General features: G+C 44.0%; 1 protein-coding gene and 1 long non-coding RNA gene across 8 annotated transcripts; one reads left to right on the forward strand and one right to left on the reverse strand.

The window, feature by feature from the left end:
- The first annotated feature begins 571 nt into the window (after positions 1–571).
- On the forward strand, positions 572–5679 carry LOC130362855 (uncharacterized). Its single transcript, XR_008891600.1, has 3 exons — positions 572–1110; positions 2560–2673; positions 5452–5679. It is a non-coding gene; the product is annotated as an uncharacterized LOC130362855 (long non-coding RNA).
- Positions 2514–11884, reverse strand: LOC130362854 (zinc finger BED domain-containing protein 4-like). 7 transcript variants are annotated; one of them, XR_008891598.1, is made up of 4 exons: positions 11402–11884; positions 7308–7390; positions 5673–5994; positions 2514–2670 (listed from the first exon to the last, which is right to left on the reverse strand). XR_008891598.1 is itself a non-coding variant. In XM_056567932.1 (4 exons), the coding sequence occupies exons 1-2, from the start codon at positions 8946–8948 to the stop codon at positions 7373–7375; spliced, it is 1326 nt and encodes a 441-aa protein (XP_056423907.1). In that variant the 5' UTR covers positions 8949–9929; the 3' UTR covers positions 5714–5842; positions 5921–5994; positions 7308–7372. The 7 variants fall into 7 exon arrangements, 5 of the variants coding, with proteins under 5 accessions (XP_056423910.1, XP_056423907.1, XP_056423909.1 ...); XR_008891599.1 differs by lacking the exon at positions 11402–11884 and adding an exon at positions 10566–10990; XM_056567932.1 differs by lacking the exons at positions 2514–2670; positions 11402–11884 and adding an exon at positions 7641–9929 and having other exon boundaries at positions 5714–5842; positions 5921–5994.
- Positions 11885–15073: the final 3189 nt, after the last annotated feature.

Raw genomic sequence — 15073 nt, forward strand, 5'->3', positions numbered from 1 at the left:
ATATACATATGTATTAGACTTGTGCACGACCAAAAAATTTGTTTTTTTTCGTTTCGTACATTTTCGTATTAAAAAAATGTCGGTTCTGTTGCACATTCGTTATCGAGTAATTTGTTTCATTGTTTTTCGGATGCATCCGTATATTTTCGGATCCATCCAAAATATCGTTCGGATGCATTCGTTATATCAGACCCGTCCATTATTTCGGACACATTCGTTACATTCGCCGCATTCGTTACTTCGGACGTATTCGTTATTTCGGCCGCATTCGTTATTTCGGCCGCATTCGTTTCACTTTCGAATTCGGCAGATTACATTATTCGTTTTATGTTGCTGTATTCCTAACGATTAACGAAAACAGCCAAAGTAAAGTTAGGCCAGGTCAGTCAGGGGCTCAGAGTTTTCACCCAGTGGCCCAGATTTATCAAACTGTGTGAGAGAAAGAGTGGAGTGGTCTGGTCTCCCATAGCAACCAATCACAGTTCAGCTTTCACTTTACCAGAGTTCATGATCTGACATGTGATTGGCTGTTGTGGTCACTCCCCTTTTTCTCTCACACAGATTGATAAATCTTGCCAGCGTGTACTGAGAGTGAGAAATTGATTGTATTGTGCGTAAATTGTGTGAAAAAAACAATGTCTGGAATGAGAGAAATTGTGTCTGTGGTGTCTGGGAGAGACGATGGTGAGGATGAGCGTGCTGTTGTGGATGTGAGTGATAGAGCATGTGTGAGAGAGCGTGCGGATGATGTGTCTGAGTGTAGTGGTGGCGTGGAGAGGAGAGGAGAGAAGAGGAGGAGTAAAGTCCGAGCAGGTCCAATCGCAAGACAAAGTGGTTGGACAATATCGGACTCTGGCAGTGGCAGCCACACATCTGAGTCTGAGAGTCTGCACTCAATGCGAGTCCACCAGCCAAAAAACAAAGAGGGACGAAATTCACGGAGGCAGAGAACGTAGCACTGGTGGCTGCTGTTAGCACAGAAAAATCTGTGTTATTCAACACGACAGTGGGCACCCAGGAGAAGATGGCCGCCTGGAGCCGGGTGAGGGAGAAAGTGTCCCAAGTTGGAAGAGGCACAGCGGACAGGACAGTTCTCAGCATCAGGCATCGGTGAGTAAATATTTCAGTATGATATCATCATCAATGTGTTGGCAAAGACATATTGCAAAGCATAAACTATGCTGGTCTTGGTCTAGGACAATACCATTCCATAACCTTTATTGTTTGTTACACATATGTCCTTTACATCCTAGATTTGTAATTACATCTAGTGTATACCGGTGTATCTGTGGTTTCGCCCCTAAAGCAAATGCTCCATAAGTGGGGAACCACCGTTCTTGCAAAAAAATAGTGGACTTGCTCATCTGCATAACTACCGGTAATTATGTATGCGTGACATGAGGATACACATATGAGGGGGCAATTTTTTTGTATTCTGACCCCTATAACTTTCTTAGTTCTCCTTATACGGTCCTGTATGATGCACCCCAATCTGTAGTTTTTGACAGTACCATTTTTGTTTTAAAGGGGTACTCTGGTTGAAAACTTTTTTATTTTTTCTTAAATCAACTGGTGCCAGAAAGTTGATCAGATTCCATAAACCTTACAGTACGTATTAAGTTGCTGCTGAATTCTACATAGGAAATTCATTACTATTTGTAACCTAGAGCTCTCTGCTGATATCATGAGCACAGTGCTCTCTGTTGACATCTCTTTCCAGTTTAAGAAATGTCCAGAGTAGGAGAAAATCTTCATAGGAAACATATGCTGTTCTGGACAGTTCCTAAAATGGACAGAGATGTCAGCAGAGAGCACTGTGCTTGTGATGTTAGCAGAGAGCTCTGTGTTTGAAAAACAAAATAATTTCCTCTTTAGCAGCTAATAAGTACTGGAAGGAATAATATTTTTTTTAATTAAAATGTACACATCTGCCTAATTTTCTGGCACCAGTTGATTTAAAAAAAGTACCCTTTTTAATGTGACATTTTTTTAATGTATTTTTTATTTTTTTTTAAGTCAGGAGTTGCAGTTAGTTACTACAACTACCATCATGCCCTCATACATGTGGCTCATCAGCTGCTCCAAATGAAATTCCAACTCCCAGCATGTTGGACTATACTAGTATATAGTCCATAGGTCAGTGTTTCCCAACCAGGGGTGCCTCCAGCTGTTGAAAAACTACAACTCCCAGCATGTTGGGAGTTGTAGTTTTGCAACAGCTGGAGGCACCCCTGGTTGGGAAACACTAACCTATGGACTATATACTAGTATAGTCCAACATGCTCAGATTTGTAGTTTTAAAACAGCTGGAGGCACCCCTGGTTGGTAAACACTGCTATAGTATATTTTGCCATTTCCCGGGACTTGAAGGATTGGTTTGATAAACTAGTAAAGATAAAGAGGATAAGTCTGACTATATCTGTGTAGTGTGGTATAAATGCAGAAATATGAGCATTCAAGCAAAAGAACAAAATTGTTTCTCAACAAAACAGTTTATTGTCATAAAACGGAAATGGTATGATAAACTTGAATAAACTATTTTATGTAAAACACAATCAGGTACTATGACTGCAGGGCATCAGTAGTCAAAAAACGTCAACTTCAAGAACTGGGAGCTGGAATTGAAGAAGCACCTCCTGCCAGAGGCTCAGACATCCGAGGCAGAGAGATCTGGTGAGTAAAATGATATAGATAGATTAGATGAGATAGAGATAGAGATAGAGAGAAAACGGGGTAGAGCAGCACCTCAGTGGAAAATAGGAAAAATAGTAGGGGTGCGCATCAGTCGCTGGGACCCTGGTCCTGGGTCCAAAAGGACAGCATAAAACAAAAGGGATGACCGCAGCACTCCATAGATTAAAAAAGAAAATTGTCTTTATTCCATGAACAAAACTTGGTGCGACGTTTCGGTGTCCTCACAACACCATTCTCAAGCCTTTTTTAATCTATGGAGTGCTGCGGTCATCCCTTTTATATATATATATATATATATATATATATATATATATATATATATATATATATATATGATTAATTATGTATTACAATAATATTAATTGATTAACCAACAAGAAAATAAAAATAAAAAAGAACTATTAGAACTTATACAATAACTGTATTACTATATACTTGTATCCCCCCCCCCCCCACCCCTAGCTCAATACTGATTCTTAAAGGGGTACTCCAGTGAAAACCTTTTTTCTTTTAAATCAACTGGAGGCAGAAAGTTAAACATATTTGTAAATTACTTCTATCAAAAAAATCTTAATCCTTCCAGTACTTATTAGCTGCTGAATGCTACAGAGGAAATTCCTTTCTTTTTGGAACACTGATGACATCACGAACACAGTGCTCTCTGCTGACATCTCTGTCCATTTTAGCAACCATGCATAGCGGATGTATGCTAAGGGCAGCATGGTGGCTCAGTGGTTAGCACTGTTGCCTTGCAGTGCTGGGGCCTTAGGTTCAAATCCCACTAAGGACAAAAATAAATAAAGTGTGATAAGTGTTATAATAATGTCAGCAGAGAGAACTGTGGTCGTAATGTCATCAGAGAGCATTTCAAAAAGAAAAGAATTTCCTCTGCAGTGTTTAGCAGCTAATAAGTACAGGAAGGATTAAGATGTTTTAATAGAAGTAATTTACAAATATGTTTAACTTTCTGCCACCAGTTGATTTAAAAGAACAAAGGTTTTCACCGGAGTACCCCTTTAAAGCATTTATGCCATTTGTTGGGACATGCAGATGCCAGGGAATCTAGTCTACCCCGTTGTTGTCCTATACAGTAACCCCCCGACATGCGATGGCCCCGACATATGATCAAATCGACATACGATGGCCTCTCAGAGGCCATCGCATGTCGATGTCAGCATCGACATACGATGCTTTTATATGTCGGGGCCATCGCATTATCTGCTATCCGACAGCGCAAAATGCTTAAGCTGCTGTCGGATAGCAGTTTAAGCATCCCGGACAGGTTCACTTACCTATTCCCGCAGCTCCGGGTCCACTTCACGATCCTCTGGCGTCTTCTGTATCTTCTCCAGGGTCCGGGCCTCGCTTTCCGGCATCGTTATTACGTCGTTACGCATGCCGTCCCGGCGCAGCAACGCAATACCGTCACAAGAAAGCAAGGCCCGGACCCTGCAGAAGATGCGGAAGAAGCCAGAGGATCGTGAAGTGGACCCGGAGCAGCGGGACAGCATCGGGAGCCCCTGGGACAGCATCGGGAGCGGTGAGGATGCGGTCTGGAGCGGCGGGGACAGGTGAGTACAGCTTCCTATACTTTACATTGCACAGATCCCTCAACATACGATGGATTCGACAAACGATGGGTCGTTTTGGAAAGAATTACCATCGTATGTTGAGGGACCACTGTACTATCAGACCAAATAACGAAGTAGAGCAGGCCCCCATAGAGATTGATTAAATAATTAACATAGAGCATATCAGACAAAATGGCTGAACTGAACAGCATATATAGTGGTCCCTCAACATACGATGGTAATCCGTTCCAAATGAACCATTGTTTGTTGAAACCATCGTATGTTGAGGGATCCGTGCATTGTAAAGTATAGGACAGTGGTCTACAACCTGCGGACCTCCAGATGTTGCAAAACTACAACACCCAGCATGCCCTGACAGCCAACTGTTGTCCGGGCACTGCAGGGAGTTGTAGTCTTGCAACATCTGGAGATACGCAAGTTGAAGACCACTGGTATTGAAGGTTATACTCACCTTTCCCCGCCGCTACGGACCGTCACCGCTTTTCACCGCTGCCCTGGATGTCACCTGCCATTGCTGTCGCCGTGTCCCCGACGCTCCGGCAAGGCCTCTGCTTCCTCGGCATCCTCGCTCTCCGTCGCCGCCATTACGCCACTATGCAAGACGCTCCTATTGGATGACAGGATGGCGTGCACAGCGACGTGATGACAACGCTGACGATGCAGGGGATCCTGAAGAGGATGCGCCGGAGCCCCGAGGACAGGTAAGTTATGTTGAGAAATGGTCACATGATTGAAAGCCCGGAAATAGAGTGATCTACGGCCACCCCTTTCCTTAAGAATAAGATGTCAGCGAGTCAAAGGAATGAGACACACTGTAATGTCATCTTTTGACATGTCCACACAACTCGTAAATTTGTACTTTCTAATTCTATATTGATACTAATGTGGATATTATGTAAATTACTCAGCTAAATTGCCTATTGTGATAAAAAAGCATGGTTAGCTATTTGCAATGGTGTATATTTGTGGTGTATAATGGTGTATAACATTTATAGGGTTAGATGACAAATATACACCAGTACAATAACTTAATTATTATATTGTTAAGCCTTAGGGAGAGTATGTTGTGTATCATGTAATGATCAACAACACAACTGCTTTCAGTCACTTGATTTTTATTTTAAAATACCTTTTTTTTATTTTTATTATTATTTTTATTTTTTAGATCAACAAGGCCAGGCTTCATTAAGGAGTCACCATGACAGTTCCCCACCATCACCTGTCCTGTCACAATTGGAGAGCTGGAGGGACGTTGAGGCAGATGATAATGTGCCAGTACCTGAGGAGGACATGGGCCAACCCCTGAGCTCAGCTGCCTGTTCACCAGCTATCCCCAGTCCACTATCTCCAACCCCAGCACCCGCATCTGTCCCAATGGACACGTACCTTAGGGTACTCCAAGAAAGGGACAGGTTGTCCAGGGAGACGAGGCACCTTGCATGGGAGATGCGACGCTTGAATAGGACCATGCACCGACTTCACCGTCGGCAGGCTGACGACTTCCAAGTGATGTTGGCCAGCACCTTCAGGCCACAGCACAGCTAAGGGTGGACCTCCTGATGGCAATATTTTTAGGCTGGTTGACAGTTTTGTTATGTTAGAAATGTTGGCAATGTTCAGGTTTATTGTATTACCTCTGTATTCTATTACCAAAGTTTCATGTTGACTTGTATATTGTAGCCTCATACAAAATGGTGCCAAATCCTGCCTACAATATAAACATGCAATTGGTATGATTATGCTGGCTGATTGTAGACAGCAGGCATACAAGGCAAAAAAATGATGATTACAGTTGTTATTTATTGCTACATTTGCATTCAAGGCCTTTGCCATCAAAATATTGTAGGTAAGAAAAAATTGATCTCCTGTTGTGGTGTCTACATGATTGATGATAACTTTGATAGCAGAGCACAGATTCCACCAGTGCATGAAATGTGTATTGCAATAGTACCTCTAATTTATTATTATTATTTACCTCAACAGTTGGAGAGGTGGGGTCCTGAGGCATTGTGAATCTCGGTGTAATGTCCGTTTATTTGTTTTTGCATTTTCCCGTTTCAGGCCCTGTTCCGACATTGTTTTTCATGCATTATATGTTTTCTGTGCTTTTCTTCCAGGCGTGGAAGAGTTAAGCCTTTCACACATGTGTTAGGCGAGTGTGGCTTAATAACTCCACCTCAGTCTGTATTATTGTTTTCCTTTTTTGTCTTGGACCGACTTAGTAATATATATTGTGTTTTTACGCCACTGCACTTTAGCGCAGGAAGGGACCGGCTCCAAGTTGTCGACTCACCGTTTAGGGTGAGTGGGCAAGTAGGCAGGGAGAGCTCAGTTTAGGGCTCACTCTCACTGTCCCTGGTCGGTCCATGACACTGGGCCCCGCTTTTCCGAATGTTGAGACACAGCCATATTGTCTTTTTAAGTGTAATGGTCCACCTGGGGATTAAAGTTAAAGGGGTATTCCGTCCAACAGCATTTTATCCCCTATCCAAAGGATAGGGGATAAGATGTCTGATCGCTGGGGGTCCCAGCAGTGGGCCCCCGCGATCAGACATCTTATTCCCTATCCTTTGGATAGGGGATCAAATGTTTTTGCCCGGAATACCCCTTTAAGGTACTAAAGCTATACATTTATTACACTGTGACTTTTAATATGCTGCTGGGATCTGTGCTCCATTTAATAGAGGCCACTTAAGTGTCAAATGCATTGTAAAGCACTACTGTCATTTAAGGGGTACTCCGGCGCTTAAACATCTTATTCCCTATCCAAAGGATAGAGGACAAGATGCCTGATCGCGGGGGTCCCGCCGCTGGGGACCCCTGTGATCTTGCACGCTGCACCCCAGTTAAAATCAGTCCCCGGTGACTGATTTTAACTGGGGTGCCGCATGCAAGATGAGGGAAGTCCCCAGCGGAGGGACCCCCGCGATCAGGCATCTTATCCCCTATCCTTTGGATAGGGGATAAGATGTCTAAGTGCCGGAGTACCCCTTTAAGAAAAAAAAATTGTCATTTACTTACCACTGATTTGCTGAACTCCTTTACCACATAAATTTACGTCCTTGTTGTATCCACAAAATTGTCCACTAAATGTCCACTAAATCCTAAAAGAAGGAGGGAAAGAGATAAATTAAATAACAACTGATAACACAACGGGATCCAACATTCCAACTTGTAACCAAGAACTTCAACTTTTAACTTGAACTGTAGAACTCATAACCAATCGGTGTCAAAGCTTAGGGCAGGATATCCCAGCTTGGGCATGTTTACTTTAAGAAAAGTCATCTGCTCCATGAGCTGAGGGGCCAGCTGTGAACGCTGTGGGTAGAGAATATTACCAGTGACTGAAAATACCCGTTCACTTTGCACAGAGGTTGGGGGGCAGGATAGGAGCTCCTGGGCCACCATGGAGAGAGCAGGCCAAATCGCCCTCCTTTCATCCCAGTACTTGAGACTATCCGCTGTAGGTGCCAGATGGGGTTCAGACAAATAACTTTTTACAGTCTCTGCAACCTTATCTCTGGGTATCCTTGAGGGTTGTCTGGTGTGTCCGACCAAGGTTTGCAAAGTTTCTGCCCAAAAGTCAGCAGCTCTTGATGAGTGTCCAGCAGTGTTTGTGATGGGTGATGATGACATAGCAGACTCATCCTCCTCTTCTTCTTCATCATCATCATCATTGTCCCTCTCTGACGGCACAACCAAGTGTCTTTGCCTGTCACACACCCTGTTGATTAATTTCTCTCTCCAGCTTGTTAGGGAATTGGCTTGGAGTGCCATTTTGCCCTTAATTCGGGGGTCACACATGGTGGCAAGCATCAGTTCAGGGCAAGCATCAGTGAGCTCTGTGATCCTCCGGTTTAATTGTCCATGCAGTCTCCTGACAAGTGTGGCAACATCAGGTACTATGTATCCTCCAGACAAGTTTTCTCTATGGTTGAGGATGGCATCCATTTTGTTAACAAGATGGGTAAAGAGGGGGATGACTTGAGCCAAGCTTGCATATTCTTGACTTAGGTTTGCTGTGTCTGCACGAAAGGGGCTTAGTACAGTCACCACCTGAGCTATTATTTTCCACTCCTCCCTGCTAAGTGGTCTGGTCACACCGAGGACATGTTCATGTGACATTGCATGTATTGCTTTTTGTTGCTCCAGAATTCTTTCAAGCATGTCCAATGTAGAATTCCACCTGGTGCTTACATCCTGCTTCAGGCGGTGTTGAGGAAGACCTGCCTTAATCTGCTCCTGCCTGAAAATGTGACTGTCCTTCACACTTCTATGAAAATGGCCTGCAATTTTCCTACAGGAGTCTAACACTTCAGAGAGCTTTGTATTGCTCTCAGTGGTGTCATCTATACCAGCCTTTACTATAAGATGGAGGACATGGGCGGAGCATCGGACACCAACAAATTTGCCATCCCGCAGTGCTTTTAACATATTGGCTGCCTCATCAGTGACCACAAACCCCATCTTCGCCTGTGTATTTGCCTGCTCCCCAAGCCACTCTGCCACCATTTTCTGTAATGCACGAGTTATGTTATGCGAGCTGCGCTGCTCATCTAAAACCTCTGCATGCAGTAGGAATGAGCAGTGCCCCTGATTTTGTTTTTCTACAACATCAGCTCCTGTGCTTCTTGACCCTGATGTAATTTGGGCTGGTTCCATTACAATGGGCTGCCACCAGTGTGCTGTTAGTGATAAGAAGGCATGCTGCCCACTGGGAGCACTCCACAAGTCTGTGGTGAAATGTACTGACTGTCCTGCGGCTCTGCCTAGCTCCTGTTTTATTAACTCCACACAAGATTTATGTAAGAAGGGTACTATACTGCGACTAAATGTAGTACGGGATGAATTACATACTGGGGTGCAACTGCCTGCATTAGACGTTTAAACGGTTCCCCCTCCACCATGTTAAAGGGAGCTCCCCCGACGGCTATGAGCTCGCCAATGAGGCGGGTAATTTTACGGGACTGCTGTCTTGAAATCCCCCTGGAATGAAATCCACTAAATTGATCCAAGGTGGGCTGTTTTGATTGACTGGGGTCAACAGCTTCACCTCTGTGCCCCTTGTCCAGGTTATCTGAGCTGATGGTAGCACTGGAACTAGAACTACTTGCCCTTTTTTACTAGGTTGAGGTGACAACAACCCACTGTCTTCTCTTAACAGGACTGGCTTGTGGTGTGTGCGCAAATGGTGATTCATGCCAGAATTAGTCAGATGCCCTATAACTCTACCACGACTGACTTCCCTGCCACATAGCTTACATTTAGCTGATCTACCATCACCAACTATTGAAAAATGCTCCCAAACTTTAGATTTCCGGCTGGAACTGGAACCGGGTAGTGCAGATGGGGCATTTTGCGGGAGGGGATTGCTTTTGGAAGCTGGAGGCCTTGTACTGGGGACGGTGGCACTACTTGAATGGGAGGGTGGTGTATCCATTACAACTAAAGAGCCAGAGGATGATGGTGGTGATGATTCTGGAAGGTCAGTTGTAAATAGGAGTGGCAATACAGGACTTTGATATTGTTCACGACTGGACACATCATGAATGAAATCAAGGGGTACCTCCTCTTCTATGCTTCCAATGTGTACACCTTGAAGAGGCGTACTTAAATGCATTATGTCCATGTCTGATTGTGAGCCCTGCTTCTTGTTTCCCTCTCCTTCTTGGTGTTTAATAGTGTTGCTCGCGAATATTCGCAATGCAAATTTTATTCGCGAATATCGCATATTCGTGAATTCGCGAATATTCGCGAATATAGCACTATATATTCGTAATTACGAATATTCTTTTTTTTTTTTTTTTTTTTTCACAGTACACATCACAGTGATCATCCCTCTCTGCTTCCAGCTTGTGTGGTGTAAAGAAGGCTCTAATACTACTGTGTGAGACGGGGGCGCGAATTTTCGCATATACGAAAATTTGCATATGCAAAGTTTTCGCATATGCGAATTTTCTCTTATGCTAATTTCCGCATGCCCGAATATTCGCATATGCGAAAATAAAACGAGAATATTACGAATATGTGAACATTTGCGAATATATGACGAATATTCGTCCATATATTTGCGAATATTCGCGAATTCGAATATGGCCTATGCCGCTCAACACTAGTGTCTAACAGATTGCGAGACATTAAGGGCCACAGTAGCAGCACTAGTGGTGGTTGTCTTATTTTTTCTTGGATATGATGATGAGTATGGCCACTTGATGAAGCATGGGACTTTGCTGCAGGCCTTGCTGGTGATCCTCTTTTGTAAAAAAGTGCAGGTGTTACCTTAGCTTGTTTGCCTGTTGTCTCTGTGCCAGAAGCCAAGTTATCATCAGGTAAACCGTCCATTTCTGCAAATCCAGTGACTCACTTCACACACTGCAACTGTAACACCACCAGCCAGTCTCACAGGACTACCTCACAACTGAATAAAACAGCCTTACTGTCTGCAATACAGTAGGGATCAAATGGAGTAAGCTAATTGGCTAAAAGTTACCATATGGTACTATGTGACAATGAACTTCGATCATGTGACCTCCCAAGGACCAATTAAAAGAATGTAGAATTATTTCTTTACTTCCGTTTACGGACAACGAACGCATTCGTTATTCACCGAACGCATTTGTTGTTTGCCTGTTCGTATTATCGGGGCTATTCGGAAATGCTCAAGGTATGTTTTCGTGCATTCGGATCTCTCCGAATGTACGAAAACGGTAATATTCGTTCAATATAACATTCGTGCCGAACCGAATTGCACATGTCTAATATGTATAGCAGCCAGGGCAGTGGGAACAGCACAGCACAGCTGATGTATATAGCCCAGCAGTATTATGTCCCTGTATATCAGTGTTTCCCAACCAGGGTGCCTCCAGCTGTTGCAAAACTACAACTACGGCATGCTGGTAGTTGTAGTTTTGCAACAGCTGGAGGAACCCTGGTTGGGAAACACTGCTGTATATCAATGACTGTGCTGTGTTCTCTGACTGGCCCATACAGCATATACTACAATATATAAACATATATAGGGCAGAGGGCACAGCACAGTCACTGGTATACAGTTAGTGACTGAATGCAGCCTGAGACAGCCCCGGCCACTGGGACTTATCTACAGAGCTCGTTACCTTCTGACCTTCTTTTTCGCACTGATGGCCGCCTCTACAGGTCGGAGACTGTCAGACTGGACTGAGCTCCTATACAGACCGCAGAGGCTGTACAGCTGTGAGGTAGTGTCTCTCTCTGCCGTCTTTCTTCTGCTCTGCAGTGAGCAGCCGGGGGAGGGGTCGGACGGGCAGGGACTAATAAGCTGCAATGTCTGTGGCACATGACCAGCCCCATCAGCCCCCTCTCTTAAAGGGGCAGTAGGGGCTGGTCAGAAGCAGCGCTGAGGCCCAAAGGAAATGTTTTATATTTAAACTTCACTCCCAGCGGTCGGGGCCGGAGAGTAGGGAGTTGCAGCGGTCGTGCGCTGGTCGGTCTGTGCGGGCCGTTTGTGCGGGCCCCCGGGCCTATTTTTACGCAGGGGCCTGGAGCTGCCGCTCCATCCGCCCCTACGTTAATCCGGCCCTGATTCCATACACAGAAGAAATGGTGTTACAAATTATGGGGGGGAGGTTCTATTACCCCTTGTGAAAATGAAAAATTTGGGATAACGCCAGCATTTTAGTGAAAAAATAAAAATGTTCAATTTTCAATTCCAACTTTAACGAAAATTCTTCAAACACCTGGGGGGTGTTTAGGCTCACTATACCCCTTGCTATGTACCGTGAGGGATGTAGTTTCCAAAATGGGGTCACATGTGGGTGTTTTTTTTTTTTTTTTTGCGTTTCCGCCACCCCTGTGCAAATCACCTCAAATGTACATGGTGCTCTCGCTCCTGGGCCTTGTTGTGCACACGAAAAGCATTTTATGTCCACATAATAGGTATTTCCGTACTCCCAAGAAATTGTTTTATAAATTTCGGGGGTCTATTTTTCCAATTACCCCTTGTGAAAATGTGAAAAAGGCAACACCAGCATGTTAGTGTAATTTTTTTTTTTTATTACGATAACATGCTGGAGTAGACCACAACTTTACCTTATCATAAGGGGTAAAAGTAGAAAAAGCCCACCAAAATTTGTTAGGCAATTTCTTCCCAGTACGGAAATACCCTATATGTGGCCCTAAACTGTTGCCCTAAAATACGACAGGGCTCCGAAGTGAGAGAGCCATTTGAGGCCTAATTTAGGGATTTTCATGGGACCCAGATGCTAGAATTACACTTACCTCTGATACCAAAATTACCCAACAGCAGTGTTTTCCAAACAAGGTGCCTCCAGCTGTTGCAAAACTCCCAGCATGCCTGGACAGTCAATGACTGTCCGGCAATACTGGGAGTTGTTGTGTTGCAACAGCTGGAGGCTCTTTATGAGAAGTTTTTCATTTTTATTTGGGGGGGGGGTAACTGTGTAGGGGTATGTGTATATGTAGTGTTTTACTTTTTATTTAGTGTTAGTGTAGTGTAGTGTTTTTAGGATACATTCACACAGGCGGGGGTTTACAGCGAGTTTCCCACTAGGAGTTTGAGCTACAGCGAAAAATTTGCTGCATCTCAAACTTGCATTAAACCCTCCCCCGTGTGAATGTACTCTGTACATTTACATGGGTAGGGGCAAACCTCCAGCTGTTGCAAAACTACAACTACCAGCATGCCCTTTGGCTGTCCATGCATGCTGGGGGTTGTAGTTATGCAACAGCTGGAGGCACACTGATTGCAAAACACTGTGAGTTTGTTACTTAACTCAGTGTTTCCCAACCTGTGTGCCTCCAGCTGTTGCAAAACTACAACTCCCAGCATTCATGGTCTGTCAGTGCATGATGGGAGTTGTAGTTTTGCAACAACAGGAGGCACACTGTTTGGGAAACATTGTCTGTTTCCTAACTCAGTGTTTCCATTCCCGTGTGCCTCCAGCTGTTGCAAAACCAGAACCTCCAGCATGCACTGACAGACCATGAATGCTGGGAGTTGTAGTTTTGCAACAGCTGGAGGCACACGAGTTTGGAAACACTGAGTTAAGTAAGAAATTCAAAGTGTTTTGCAACTAGTGTGCCTCCAGATGTTGCTTAATTACAACCCCCCGCATGCATGGACAGCCAAAGGGCATGCTGGGAGTTTTAGTTTTGCAACAGCTGGAGGTTTGCCCTCCCATGTAAATGTACAGAGTACATTTACACGGGCGGGGTTTCACTGCAAGTTTGAGATGCAGCTAATTTTTTGCTGCAGCTCAAACTCCCAGTGAGAGACTCGCTGTAAACCCCGCTTGTGTGAATGTATCCTAAAAACACTACACTACACTAACACAAAATATAAAGTAAAACACTACATATACACATACCCCTACACAGTTACCCCCTCCTCCCCCCATCCCCCCAGATAAAAATGAAAAACGTCTCGTATGGGACTGTTTCCAAAACAGAAAAATGGAGCCTCCAGCTGTTGCAAAACAACAACTCCCAGTATTGCCGGACAGTCATTGACTGTCCAGGCATGCTGGGAGTTTTGCAACAGCTAGAGGCACCGTAGGGTAATTTTGGTGTCAGAGGTAAGTTTAATTCTTGCATCTGGGTCTGTCCCATGCAAATCCCTAATTTAGGCCTCAAATGCGCATTCTCTCACTTGCGAGCCCTGTCGTATTTCAAAACAACAGTTTAGGGCCACATATGGGGTACTTCCGCACTCAGGAGAAATTGCCTAACAAATTTTGGTGTGCCTTTTTTCCTTTTACCCCTTATGAAAAGGTAAAGTTGGGGTCTACTCCAGCATGTTATTTTAAATTTATTTTTTATTTTTTACACTAACATGCTGGTGTTGCCCCATACTTTTCCTTTTCACAAGAGGTAAATGGAAAAATAGACCCCCAAAATTTGCAACACAATTTCTCCTGAGTATGGAAATACCCCATATGTGGATGTAAAATGCTCTGCGGGCGCTCAACAAGGCTCAGGAGTGAGAGCACCATGTACATTTGAGGTGATTTGCACAGAGGTGGCAGATCATTACAGCGATTCTGACATAAACGCAAAAAAAAAAAGAAGCACCCACATGTGACCCATTTTGGAAACTACACCCCTCATGGAATGTAACAAGGAGTATAGTGAGCCTAAACACTCCACAGGTGTTTGATGAATTTTCGTTAAAGTGGGAATTGAAAATGAAAATTATTTTTTTTCACAAAAATGCTGGTGTTAACCCAAATTTTTCATTATTACAAGGGGTAACAGGAAAAAATCCCCCCAGAGTATGGAAATACCCCATATGTGGATGTAAAGTGCTCTGCTGGTGCACTACAATGTTCAGAAGAGAAAGAGCGCCATTGGGCGTTTGGAGAGAGAATGCGTCTGAAATTGAAGGCCATGTGCGTTTACAAAGCCCCCATGGTGCCTGAATATGTGACCCTATTTTGGAAACTACACCCCTCAAGGAATGCAACAGGTGTCTGACAGATTTTTGGAATAATGGTCAGTGAAACTGAAAATTTCTTATTTTCATGTCCACATTTTGCGAAAATTTGTCAAACACCTGTGGGGTGTAAAGGCTCACTGTACCCCTTGTTACGTTCCTTGAGGGGTGTTGTTTCCCAAATAATGTGACATGTGGGGCTTTCTAAATGAGACATGCCCCCCAAAAACTATTTCAGCAAAATTTGCTTTCCAAAAGCCAAATGTAAGCCCCAATGGTGCCAGAACAGCAAAAAAAAACAACATGGCATACTATTTTGGAAACTACACCCCTCAAGGAACATGATAAGGGGTACAGT

This window comes from Hyla sarda, chromosome 3 (genome assembly GCF_029499605.1).
Source record: "Hyla sarda isolate aHylSar1 chromosome 3, aHylSar1.hap1, whole genome shotgun sequence".
Classification (NCBI taxonomy): domain Eukaryota; kingdom Metazoa; phylum Chordata; class Amphibia; order Anura; family Hylidae; genus Hyla; species Hyla sarda.